We start from the raw sequence: 12,866 nt of genomic DNA, 5'->3' as shown, positions 1-12,866 counted from the left end.
ATTTTAATTCACTTTAATACTATTCAATACCTTGATATATTTGTTGAGTGATCTCAGGGTTTATAAGGCAAGGATTGAATGGAAGAAGTGAAGAAAAAGCATGCAAAGTGGAGAACTCATGAAGAAATGAGCATTTCCAGGATTCATGGCGACGCGTACGAGTGACCGACGCGTACGCGTGAGAACGTCATTTTCCAGGCGACATGTACGCGTGACCGACGCGTACACGTGATAAGCGGCACGTGACTCACTTAAAGACAAAATACTGGGGGCGATTTCTGAGCCCATCCAGACCCAGATCTAACTCATTTCTAATGCATTTGAACCCAAGGATTGAAGGGGGATGACGGAAAGTGGTCATAATTTAGTTTTTATCATGTTTTAGATGTAGAATTCTAAAGAGAGAGAGGCTATCTCCTCTCTCTAGGTTTTAGGATACTAATTTTGTTTTTTCTTAAATCTAGGTCTCAATCTTCCTTCAATTTAGTTTTCCTTTACTTTTATTTATTTTAGTACTTTAGTTCATTTAGTTCTCTTGTTAATTTCTTTATTTTACTAATTTAGTTTATGAACTCTTTTGTTATTCTCAATTTCCTTTTAATGCAATTTTAGGTTTTCATGTCTTTTGATATTTACCTTAATTACTATTGTTGATTTTTCGCTTATGCTAGTTATAGCTTTTATTAATTCTTGCATTTTATGATGTTTCTCTTTATTGCATTCTATGTGTTTGATGAAATGTTTTTTTTAGCTATGAACTAGATTTTTCTCTTCTTGGCTTGGGTTGGTTACTTGGGTGACCTTGAGTTACCAATGTCCAAATGATTGATAATTTGCTTCCATTGATTCTAGTCTTCACTAAATTAATTGGTGAGTGGCTAGGACATATGGGCTAGGATTAATGAAGCTCATTTGACCTTCCTTCAATTGTTAGAGGATGAAAAAATGGGATTGATCCTTGCAATTATCATATTGTGGTTGGTCGCAAGGATAGTGAACCTAAACCATCAACCCTTGCTAAGACCTTTTCACCTTTTGAATTTTCTTTCTTTATTAGTTAATTGTCATTTACTTTCTTGTTATTTTCATTTTTTGTCCATCATTCAAAAACCCAAAAATACCTTTTTATAGCCAATAATTGAGCACTTCATTGCAATTCCTAGGGAGAACGACCCGGGATTAATACTCCCGGTTATTTTTATTTGTATTGTGACAACCCTTTTAAACTTTGATTGAGGATTAATTGTTCATTTGGACTATGCTTGCAACAAATTCCCTTTGAGAAATTCTAGACCGACATTTATCCCACATCAAGTTTTTTACGCCGTTGCCGGGGAATTGCAATGTGTGCTTATTGTTGGTTGTTGTATATATGTGGATATTGTGAACTATTTGATTTTCGGTTCTTTATTAGGTCTTGCTAGTTTTAGGAGTTTATTTTCATTACCTCTTAATAGTTCTTGTTTTTATTTTCTCTTTTCATTATGAATTCTCATCCTTTTGGCTATGAGTTTGGTTACAACTATGTTGCAAGAAATGCAAGCTTTAATGATGATATGTGCTATGGGATTGGAAATCAATCAAGGGAGGAATTGCATGCTCATGAACAAACCTCTTGGTATCCATACCAATTTCCTCCAGCTAATAATGATCCTACTCTATCCTATAATGCATACTCTAATGAACCAACTCCACAACATAGTTCTCATCCTACCTTACAAGCTCCATTTTACCAAACACCATCCTATAACCCATATCCATAATACAACCAACCTTCTTTACCTCATCCTTGTGACCATTATGCAAGAAAATCCTTAGAGCCACCACAATTTCAACACAATTACTCCCAAGAACCACCATTCTCACATATACCATCTCAATACTCCCACCAAATTGAACCACCTTCCTATTGTAAACCTTTTCTCCCATATGATGAACCCTCCTCTCCACCTCAAACAATAATGAATGACTTTCTCATTTCATTTTTCCAAGAGCAAAGGGAGATTTATACTATTCTCCAAGAGGTAGTAATCCCTTTAGTCTTCCAAAGCTTAGACACTCAAAGTACTCTCATGGCCATATGTGGAGAATCAATTGAAGGGCAGAGTATGAAAGAGAGAATAGAAAATCCAGTGGAGAATGAGGAGTTGGATTTTGTATTGGAGCAATTAGAAGAAGCCATGATTGTTAAAGAAGAGGAAGAAGTGGTTGAAGATTTAGGAGATGTTGAATGCCCTTGGGAATCTAAAGTTGTAGAGCCTTCTTTCATTGAGCTTGAAAGTAATGTTGAGGAGGATAGTGCACAACCTCCAAAGCATGTTATGCATGAAGAATTGGAAGAAATGGAGCAAGCAACAAGTCCCCCTATTTATGATGATTCCGCATCAACATATGATCCTTTTGAGCTTAATGAATCTTCCCTTTTTGAATTTAAGGTTGATGTTGAGATAGATTTCACATTGCCTCCGGTTTATGACTTGAGCGATGGGGAAGAATTAGAAGAATTTGGTGAAGAAGAGGTGGAAGTTGAAGAAGCTTATCAAGTGGTTGAAGTCCCTCAACAAAGAAGGACGGGAGTGGAAATTTCTTTATCAAGACGGTTAGAACCATTTCCTTCTAGGCCACCATCCGTTCTATCATTCAAGTGGGTAAAACCTTTATCCTTAAGCTTTAATTTCCTGCTTGAATATGGTTTGCTTGAGATGGATGGGCAACCTATAGTTCTTTGTGGCTTTAAGAGCAAGAGAGAGATGGTTAGTGGTTGAAAATATCATTCTAGGTTCATTATGGTTGGAAACTCAAAGTCTAATTACAAAGATTGGTGTAGAGCTCAATTTTTTGGGTCTAGGAGGATGTTTGGGTGTCTTCATGAGAATTCTAAGAACTTATCACCCGAGTGGAGTGATGATCAACTTGAAGACGGGTGTAGAAACAAGATTTGGGATCCCGGTATACATGAGGATCAACTTGGGGAGCCCTTAGCTTGTGCGGAACTCCATCAAGGCTTGGTGGATATCAATTGGAATGTTGGAGCATACTTGAAGTCCAAGCATTGGTGGAAGTTCAAGAATGAATACAAGCACAAGCCACCATCACAAGGAGCTCACCAAATGTCAAACTTAAGGACAATAAATAGGGAGACACTGCACCATGGTAAATTCTTGCCATTTTTCCTTTTGTTTATATTGGTAATAAGTTGAATTTTCATTTTTAGTTAGGTTTATTTAGTTTAAGTTGTGGTTTAGTTTGTTTGATAATATTTGATTGCTTTGGTGGCTTGTTAGTTTCTCAATAAGCTTTTGAAAAAAAAAACTGCCTGTCACACGTACGCCTGGTCGACGCGTACGCGTGACACCCCTGATTTTGATGCGCCAGGATCATGCGTGGACTGTGCTATCGCACGGTCCAAATAGAAAGTTGTGCGCGAAGGGTGTGGACACTGTGCGTCTAGCACAATTTCATCCCACGCATACGCGTCACCCTATATTTTCCCCATTCCACGCCTACACGTGCCAGACGCGTGCGCGTCGCACCCCATTCTCCCATTTCACGTATACGTGTGACCCACGTGTACGCGTGACACCCTGCCCTGTTTCACCCACTCTTCTTTTCTTCTCTTCTTTCCATTTCTTTTCTTCTTTTCTCTTTTCCCCTTTTCTTTCCCCTCGTCCTACCACCACCCACCACCATTTACCATCCACCACCATCTTCTTTATTTGTTAGTTAGTTAGTTTAATTTTTTTTAGCAGGTTAGGTTGTTAATATAGGTTAGTTTTTTGTGGAGAGTGTTGGAATATTAATATGATTTGTTGTATATTGCTGCTGATTACCGATAGAATGCTATTTTAGCATCATTGTGTGACTATGAATTGTTGGAATTTTTTATTGAAATTATACTTTGTTGCTTGGTATTGAATTGTTCCTACTTCATCTTTTGTGCATACCAAGTACTTATGACATTGCCTTCAAAGCATTCTAAATCTTTTGAATTGCATGATTTGGCCACCATGTAATTTGAATTCTTTACTTTGACTAGGCAATTTCTTGATGTTGGATGATATCCATTTATCTTAATGCATTGAGTTGCTTGATCATATGCATCCATAAATTATGCTTATGCCTTAATGACATGTTAATCTTTAATTGTTTAACTATGTGCTCTACACATACTTGAAACTAGTCATTTTTGGGCATAATGTTTCATTTGTGAAATTGGATTGTAAGCTCACCTAGAGACATGATTTTTGAAATTCTCAAGCTATATGGACCATGCTTGCTATGTGGTTGATTTTCAACTTATTATATCTCTCTTTTAATAAGTTGCATAGCACCCATGTGTCCCACTTTATGTCAATTAGGTGATGCAAGCAAAAATTCAAGGTGTATCATTGATTGATGTGTAAGTTTCATATTTTATTTTGTTCATTAAGTTTCCTTGCACATCAATCAATGTCCATTCATCACCCATTTCACATTTACTTGATTATTGCTTGAATGCTTTTATGCTTCTTTATTACTTATTTGTTTATCTTAACCTACAAGTCAATTAAAGCACCTCAAGCACACTAGAATGAGTGAAGTGTATACTTCTTTTCTGTAATTGTGACATCACTTTTCATGCTAGTGTGAGTTCTAAACCATGCACAACTAAGAATTCACACACTTGTTATTTATCCATGTCACACATTGATTCATTCACTTCATTTTAGTGATCATACCTCATTCTAACAATCTATGCTTCCTTGCTTTTGCATTTACATGTCTTACTATCCTGTTTTGTATCTTTCAGGATGATTCACCATAAGCAAAAAATGGCAGCAAAAGAAAGAAAATGCAGTAGCCCGTTGATCCACCAGCTGAAGGTGGCAACCCATGTAGTCTCCTTACCCCCTTACTCATCTATGAATGTACCGAGGACGGTGCAAACTTTTAAGTGTAGGGAGGTCATCTGACCAATCGGCCGATTTTTGGGTGAAAATTTTCTAATCCTAATACTTTTCACATTTCATTTTTTCTTTTTCTTCTATCACTAGGTCTTTTAGAATTCTTAGTTGTATTTTATTTGTTTGCATATAAATAATAAGCTTAGTCAAAATAATGAAATTTTCTAAGGATTTTATCTATAGGGCATTGACATCCTAATTGATTTGAGTAAAAAAAATTTCTTTGAAACTTGCTTGAATTATATATTGTGGAACATGTTTTGAGCTATGAACATATAAGCTTGTGAGTTTTGAGCCTAATTGTGTGGTTACATCATATAACCACTATTTTTATTCTTATGTGTATTATTCTCTTTCTATGATTATAATCTTTGATTTGTTTGATTCTTTATGTCCATTATTTTGTGTATGAATGCATTTATATGATTGAGGCCTTTATTTCATTTGAGCTCACTTACCCATATAGCCTTACCGTTTTATCCACCTTTGTTAATCAATTTTGAGCCTATTTTAATCCCCTTTTGTTCTCAATTTTAGCATATCACTACCCCTAAGTGAAAAATAATAAATGTCCCTTATTTGGATCTTTGATTAGATTAGGCTAGTGAGAGTGTATATCATTCAAGTGTGGGAAAGTTTGGGAATATTAGTTGAGGTAAAAGTGTATTTTGAGTTTTCATTGAAAATATTGGGAATTGGATAGATACTCATGCATTAAATATTTAAACCATATGCATTGATACCCTTATATATATATATATATATATATATATATATATATATATATATTTTATTTTGAAAAAAAAGAAAAAATAAAAAAAAGAAAAAGAAGAAGAAAAAGAAAACAAAAGAAAAAGAAAAAGAAAGCAATAAAAAGGGACAAAATGCCCCAAAGTAAAGTAATAAGAATAATGCATATGGGATGTGAATAGAAAAGAATGCATGAGTATGTAAAAAAGTGATGAATGGGTAGTTAGGTTTGCATTTGAATTGTATAGGTTGTTATGTAGGTTAGGTGAGAGCTTAAGTTAATCAAAGATTCAAATTTCAAGCTCACTTAGCCACATATATATCCATACCTTGACCTTAGCCCTATTACAACTCTCAAAAGTCCTCATGATATTTGTATGCATGCATTGAATAGTTGTTAATTGTTAAGTGAAAAACAAATCTTAGAAAACATGATTAGGAGTGAATTGAGTGAATCAACCCTATACACTTGAGCGACTTGAGCGGATACACATCCGGTGAGGGTTCGATTGCTCAATTCTATGTTTCCACCGTTTATTATTTCTTATCTTGCAAGTTTGTAAATTCATTTCAATAACTCAATTCAATTGTGGATTTGATTTGATTGCTATTGCTTTAGCCCTTATGTTCATATATGTATTCTTGGAAATTGATTTATTTTGACCAAGTAGTTACATGCATATAGATAGTTTGCATATAGATAGATTGTATTAAATAAATGTTCATACCCCTTTCTTGTCTTCTTGAGTTTAGCATGAGGACATGCTAACGTTTAAGTGTGAGGAGGTTGATAAACCACAATTTTATGGTTTATTTTGTATTGAATTTGGTAGATTTTATCAACTTTTCCCACATTTATTCACTAAATTAGCATGATTTTCTAATTCTCCCCAAGTTGGGCTTAAGAGTGAAAACATACTTTTTAGGCCTTAAAATTGTTAATTTTAATTCACTTTAATTCCATTTGATGCCTTGATATGTTTGTTGAATGATCTCAGGGTTTATAAGGCAAGGATTGAATGGAAGAAGTGAAGAAAAAGCATGCAAAGTGGAGAACTTAAGAAGAAATGAGCATTTGGAGGATTCATGGCGACGTGTATGCGTGACCGACGCATACGCGTGATAAGCGGCACGTGACTCACTTAAAGGCAAAACGCCGGAGGCGATTTCTGAGCCCATCCAAGCCCAGATCTAACTCATTTCTGATGCATTTGAACCCAAGGATTGAAGGGGGATGAAGAAAAGTGGTCATAATTTAGTTTTTATCATGTTTTGGATGTAGAATTCTAGAGAGAGAGGTTCTCTACTCTCTCTAGGTTTTAGGGTTCTTATTTTGATTTTTCTTAAATCTAGGTCTCAATCTTCTTTCAATTTAGTTTTCCTTTACTTTTATTTGTTCTAGTACTTTAGTTCATTTACTTCTCTTGTTAATTTCTTTATTTTACCAATTTAGTTTATGAACTCTTTTGTTATTCTCAATTTCCTTTTAATGCAATTTTAGGTTTTCATGTCTTTTGATATTTACCTTAATTACTATTGTTGATTTCTTGCTTATGTTAGTTATAGCTTTTATTAATTCTTGCATTTTATGATGTTTCTTTTTATTGCATTCTATGTGTTTCATGAAATGTTTCTTTTAGCTATGAACTAGATTTTTCTCTTCTTGGCTTGGGTTGGTTACTTGGGTGACCTTAAGTTACCAATGTCCAAATGATTAATAATTTACTTCCATTAATTCTAGTCTTTACTAAATTAATTGGTGAGTGGCTATGGCTTATGGGCTAGGATTAATGAAGCTCATTTGACCTTCCTTCAATTGTTAGAGGATGACAAAATGAGATTGATCCTTGCAATTATCATATTGTGGTTGGTAGCAAAGATAGTGAACCTAAACCATCAACCCTTGCTAAGACATTTTCACCATTTGAATTTTCTATCTTTATTAGTTAATTGTCATTTACTTTCTTGTTATTTACATTTCTTGACCATCATTCATAAACCCAAAAATACCTTTTCATAGCCAATAATTGAGCACTTCATTGCAATTCCTAGGGAGAACGACCCGGGATCACTACTAGAAAATTAGTTATTACAGACGGATATTTCCGACAGATTTTATTCCACGGAAATACAGACAGAATTTTAGAGAGATTTTTTGTCGAAAAATAAAAAAAATGAATTACCATAAATTACAGACGGAAAAGAAAATCTGTCGATAATTCCATCGAAAAAAATTAATTTTTTTCGTGGGAAATAATTACAGACGGAAAATCTGTCTGTAATTAAATAAACAACAATGTTATATTTTATTAAATTATTACAGACAGAAAATCCGTCTGTAATTTAAAATTTTTTGTCGAAAATAATAGAATAAAGATTTGAAGATCACGGTTATACCTCTTCATTTTCCACCACACTTTCGCGATTCCACACTCATCCCTTCTGAATGCTTCATCGGCGGCTCTATCAGCCTTGCACCGCCGTCTCACAAACCTCCATTGCACTCAAATTCCATCGGCCTTGCTCGCATCGCTCCCTTCCGTCGCACCCCTTCCCGGTTCTTCTTCGTCGCACCCCTTCCATCGGCCTTGCTCGCATCGCTCCCTTTCGAACCCTAATGCGCGTTTCTCTCTTCGATCTCGCCACTAGTGCTTGCTCTTTTCCGTGTGTTGCTGTGTTTCTCTCTTCGATCTTGCCTCAGCTATGCAGGTAACCCTAATCTCCTTTCTCTTTCATGGCTGTTTTCTTTCTTTCAATACCATCGTTGTTTTCTCTTCCTCAGCTGTGCGTTTCTTTCTTTCTGTTTGTTTATAAATTTATTTATTTATATATTTTAATAGGTGGATTTGACACAGCACATGCTGCAGCTAGGTAATTTTGTTATCGGTTCTTTTTTTTCTTTTTGGCTAATGAAAAATATTTCATGGATTTGAATTTTAGTGTGTAAGTTTGATTTAATTTTCAGGGCATATGATTGAGCTGCGATCAAGTTCCATGGCATTGATACAGATATCAATTTCAACGTCAGCGATTATGATGAAGATATAAAGTAGGGTCTAATACTTAATAGTTTGATTTGATAATAGTTTTAAGCAAGTTTGAGGGTTTTTCTTTGTAAAGAAAAATTGAAAAGCTTTGATGGAAGTTGTAGTCACAGCACTGCAGAAAGAATTTTTTAAGGATGAAACATTGCCGGGTTGATACTTCTCATGCACTGAGATCATCTCCATGGTTTAGATTTCCTTATCCACTACAATGGGGTACACCTGTCTTCCACTGGAAAATGGCTCTTGTGATGTGTTTGGTTTCTGTAATCTTATCTGTGGATTCGGTTAGTTTCTTGTCTCTTTTTAGCTCTGGTTCCTGGTCTGTATTTTGTTATCTTGATTTAGATTAACAATGATTACAATGCCTTTAACCTTTTATTGGGGTTGTCTATATGAATCAAATGATATTGTCCTATCTTAACTTTGAACATGTCAATAATTTAACTTGCTTGTGTTAAGTTAGAAAAACTAACCATCCACTAGGTTCTATTACCGCAGTATACTAGCAGGTGATGAAAGTTGCAATTGCTATTCACTTATGTGTCATTTCATTTTAGCTGCAAGCTTTCAGTCAGTCTCTATTTATTAATTCCTTATTTCGTTCTCATTTGTTTAAACTATACTGAAGAGTAATGTAGTGCTTTCAATGTATGAAGTGTTAGAATTCTTTTGATTGCAAATATTCACAATGTGATCAGTCAAATAATAAGGTGGTACTGATGTATCAGATTAACAGTACAGTATATCAAAATTTTACTGTTCTTTCACTTTTTCCCCCTTTTCCCTGTATACAGGATTAATAAATCATTATACTGTGGTGTTGATATTGATTTGCTTTAAACTTTGTAGGTTGGATCATACCATGCCTCTTCTTTACTGGTGGCATCCAGACCTCCAACTCCTGGAGTTCTAAGTCGAGGAATTGGTTTGGAAGGTCTTACAAGTGTGTTGGCTGGTCTCTGGGGAACTGGAACTGGGTCGACAACTATAACTGAAAATGTCCACACAATTGCTGTAACTAAAATGGGAAGCCGCAGGGCAGTTCAACTGGGGGCTTGCTTTTTAATAGTGTTGTCTCTTGTGGGTAAGTCTTTTATCATTTTGTTCTTGGATCTAACCTTCACGAAATGTACATTAAGCCATCTCAGAGGCTATTGGTTCTTCATATAAATAGCCTTTTCAAAATAATGTTCTTTGAGAAGCTAATCTTCGAGATTGTAACTATATATATTTTACTCAGGAAAGCAGTTTGTTTTAGTTTGAAATATTCAATGTATCATGTTTGAAATGATGTGCATATAAATATATAATATTTTTTTTTGTTCTGTCAATTGTAGAACTTCTTTTCATGCAATCTGTGTTTACCTATGCTTATGCTATACAACAGGTAAGGTTGGAGGTTTCATTGCTTCAATTCCTGATGTCATTGTTGCTGGTCTACTCTGCTTTACGTGGGCAATGCTTACTGCATTGGGCTTGTCAAACCTATGGTATAGTGAGGCTGGAAGCTCTCGGAATATCATCATTGTTGGGTTATCATTGTTTTTCTCTCTTTCCATACCTGCCTACTTTCAACAATATGGTCTCTCTCCAAACTCCAACATGTCAGTGCCAAATTATTTCCAGCCTTATGTTGTGGCTTCTCATGGACCTATACAGAGCAAGAATGGAGGGGTATGTCTTTCTCATGTTTTAACAAACCTTATGCTTGCATTCTTGGTGTCATATTTTGTGAAAAAGATATTCAGAAGTGCCATTGTCTATTTCATATGTTGAGGTTACTGCAGTAGATAAAATTGTTTCACTGCCTAAATATCTGAATGATTTGGTGAATGGAAGTAAACTAAAATAATTTTCAATAGGGAATAGTTATTTGCAGTTTTCTGTTATTTGGTTTTGACTGTATATTCCGCATCATTGACATTCTCCTGCCTGCTCTTATTTAATTAGTAATTGCGGCATAATCATCTTTTCTTTTTTCCTTTTTTTATAATTTTTATTTTACTGGTACTGCATTACATATTGTTAATGTGTGTGTATATGTTTATATTTTAATATGTGGGTTCATGTGACTTGTGAATTCAAGATCCGATGAAAGCTACTATATATATATATAGCTTTAGTTTTGCAATGGGCCTGTTCGTTTGCACTTGAATGCTTTCTCTAAACTACTATGCTCCAGTTATTCAGGGTCAAGTTCCTAAAATAACACGATATTGGTTCATTTTGCAGCTGATGTTGGTATCTCTGGCTACCACCGCTTTGATTTACACTATTGATTGTTATTATTGTTACCTTTATTATTTAAGCTTTTTGTACTTATTATTGCAGCTGATGTGACTTTAATACCTCTTTTTATTTTATAATTTTGGTATTGAAATAATTTTTGCTAATTGTGATGATTGAGTTTTATGCATGAATTAATTTTTATAGTTTGTGATGGCACAGTTGCATCTATGATTAACTGTTGCTGGCAGTAGCTAACTAAATGATACATCTGCATGGAATTAAATAATTTCAAACTGTTATTATGCCTGAGATTCCTTCTTCGGGGTCAATGGCTAGTCCCTTAAATTATTAATTTGTATATATCCCCCTTTTTGTGGAGGGCTTATCTAGTTAACTTGTGATCTTGGTTGAATCTTTTCAGGTTTGCTATGCAGAGATATAAGTCCGGCTGGATTTCGTTTCTATATTAACCTGAATTTGGTGAATCTCGTGAAGCGTTGACAAAATGTTATGCCACTAAATGAATGCTACATTTATCTGGTTTTGTTCATATGCATGGTTGTTCTGTTAGCATGGTTTTGATGATAAGCTTGATAGAGATTGTATTTTAGTATTTTACTCTCTCTGTGATCTTTTGGTTTATTTGCTCTCATTCCCTAAGAATTGAATCTCACTCAATCTGACAAATAACTTGTATGCATGTTTGTTTTTATGCATTCTGTGCATGACCATGATTGAAGAGCATGCAAGCATCTCTCTTAAATGTGAGTGTTCCTGTAGAACAAATTAAATGTGCTTCAAGAGCATGCAAGCATCTCTCTCTCTCTCTCTTGCAGTTCTGTTTTAAAGTTGTGTTTTTGTTATCCTCCTTCACTTTTTCTTAATCCTATAAAACATTGTTAGGCTTCTGAAATCTGTCCATGTCCTATTTTTTGACACCAGGAACTGCATATGCTCAGTCCAATGCAAACAAATCAAAGAAGAAGAACTAGATGAACAAATACTTTCAAGTTTCAGCCACACAAGAGTCTACCATGGAGTGAAGAATCATGTAACTCAGATTAGATTGGAGAGTTTAAACTTTAAAGAGAGCATGAGGAAATAATTTTAAAATTTAGGCTGAAAGTCCTGCCCTTCTCTGTTGTAGTTTAAAAGAAACTTTGGGGTATCTTTTTATCAAGACAGTGAGATATTGAATAATGTTGAAAAATAACATCCAATTTTATAGGTATCATGTAATGAATATTATGTTTATCTATGTGATTTTTGGCTTTCTTTTTTTCAATTTAGAGTGTGTTTGATGGAGTAAATTTAGAAAACAAATCTAAAGTATTTATTTTGTAATAGAAAAATTTAAAAAAAATTCTATTTTACCTTACTGACGGATTTACAGACGAATTTTCTGTCTGTAATCAGAGTGTGAGATGATTTTCCAAAGTTCAAATTACAGACGGAAAATCTGTTGGAAAATCCATCTGTAATTACAGACAGAAAATCCGTCTGAAAATCCGTCTGTAATTACAGACGGAAAATCCATCGGAAAATCTGTCTGTAATTACAGACGGAAAATCCGTCGAAAAGTTCGTTGTCTTTGGGAAATGGATGGAGAATTTACAGAGGGAAAATCCGTCGGTAATTGGTAAAAATCCGTCGATAATTTTCTGACGGAAAAAAATCCGTTGGTAAATAATTTCCAACAAGGATTTTACAGAGGGACAAAATCCGTCGGTAATTTCGTCTGTAACCAAAAATTCGTCTGTAATAAAGACTAAATCTGTCTGTAAATCTGTCTGTATTAATCCATTTTCTAGTTGTGGATTGATACTCCCAGTTATTTTGATTTGTATTGTGACAACCCTTTTAAACTTTGATTGAGGATTAATTGTTCATTTGGACT

The 12,866-nt window shown here is 34.6% G+C and overlaps 1 protein-coding gene across 1 annotated transcript; it reads left to right on the top strand.

Moving 5' to 3' along the window:
• The first annotated feature begins 2,072 nt into the window (after positions 1-2,072).
• Positions 2,073-12,279, top strand: LOC107637690 (nucleobase-ascorbate transporter 12-like). Its single transcript, XM_016341057.3, has 6 exons — positions 2,073-2,285; positions 2,436-2,648; positions 8,845-9,024; positions 9,590-9,824; positions 10,128-10,418; positions 11,567-12,279. Coding segments are annotated over exons 1-6 (1,134 nt in total). The 3' UTR covers positions 11,569-12,279.
• The last annotated feature ends 587 nt before the right edge of the window (positions 12,280-12,866 follow it).

This window comes from Arachis ipaensis, chromosome B4 (genome assembly GCF_059453495.1).
Source record: "Arachis ipaensis isolate K30076 ecotype BB chromosome B4, ASM5945349v1, whole genome shotgun sequence".
NCBI lineage: Eukaryota > Viridiplantae > Streptophyta > Magnoliopsida > Fabales > Fabaceae > Arachis > Arachis ipaensis.
Note: the sequence above shows the minus strand (reverse complement) of the source record. Positions and strands in the feature narration are given on the sequence as shown.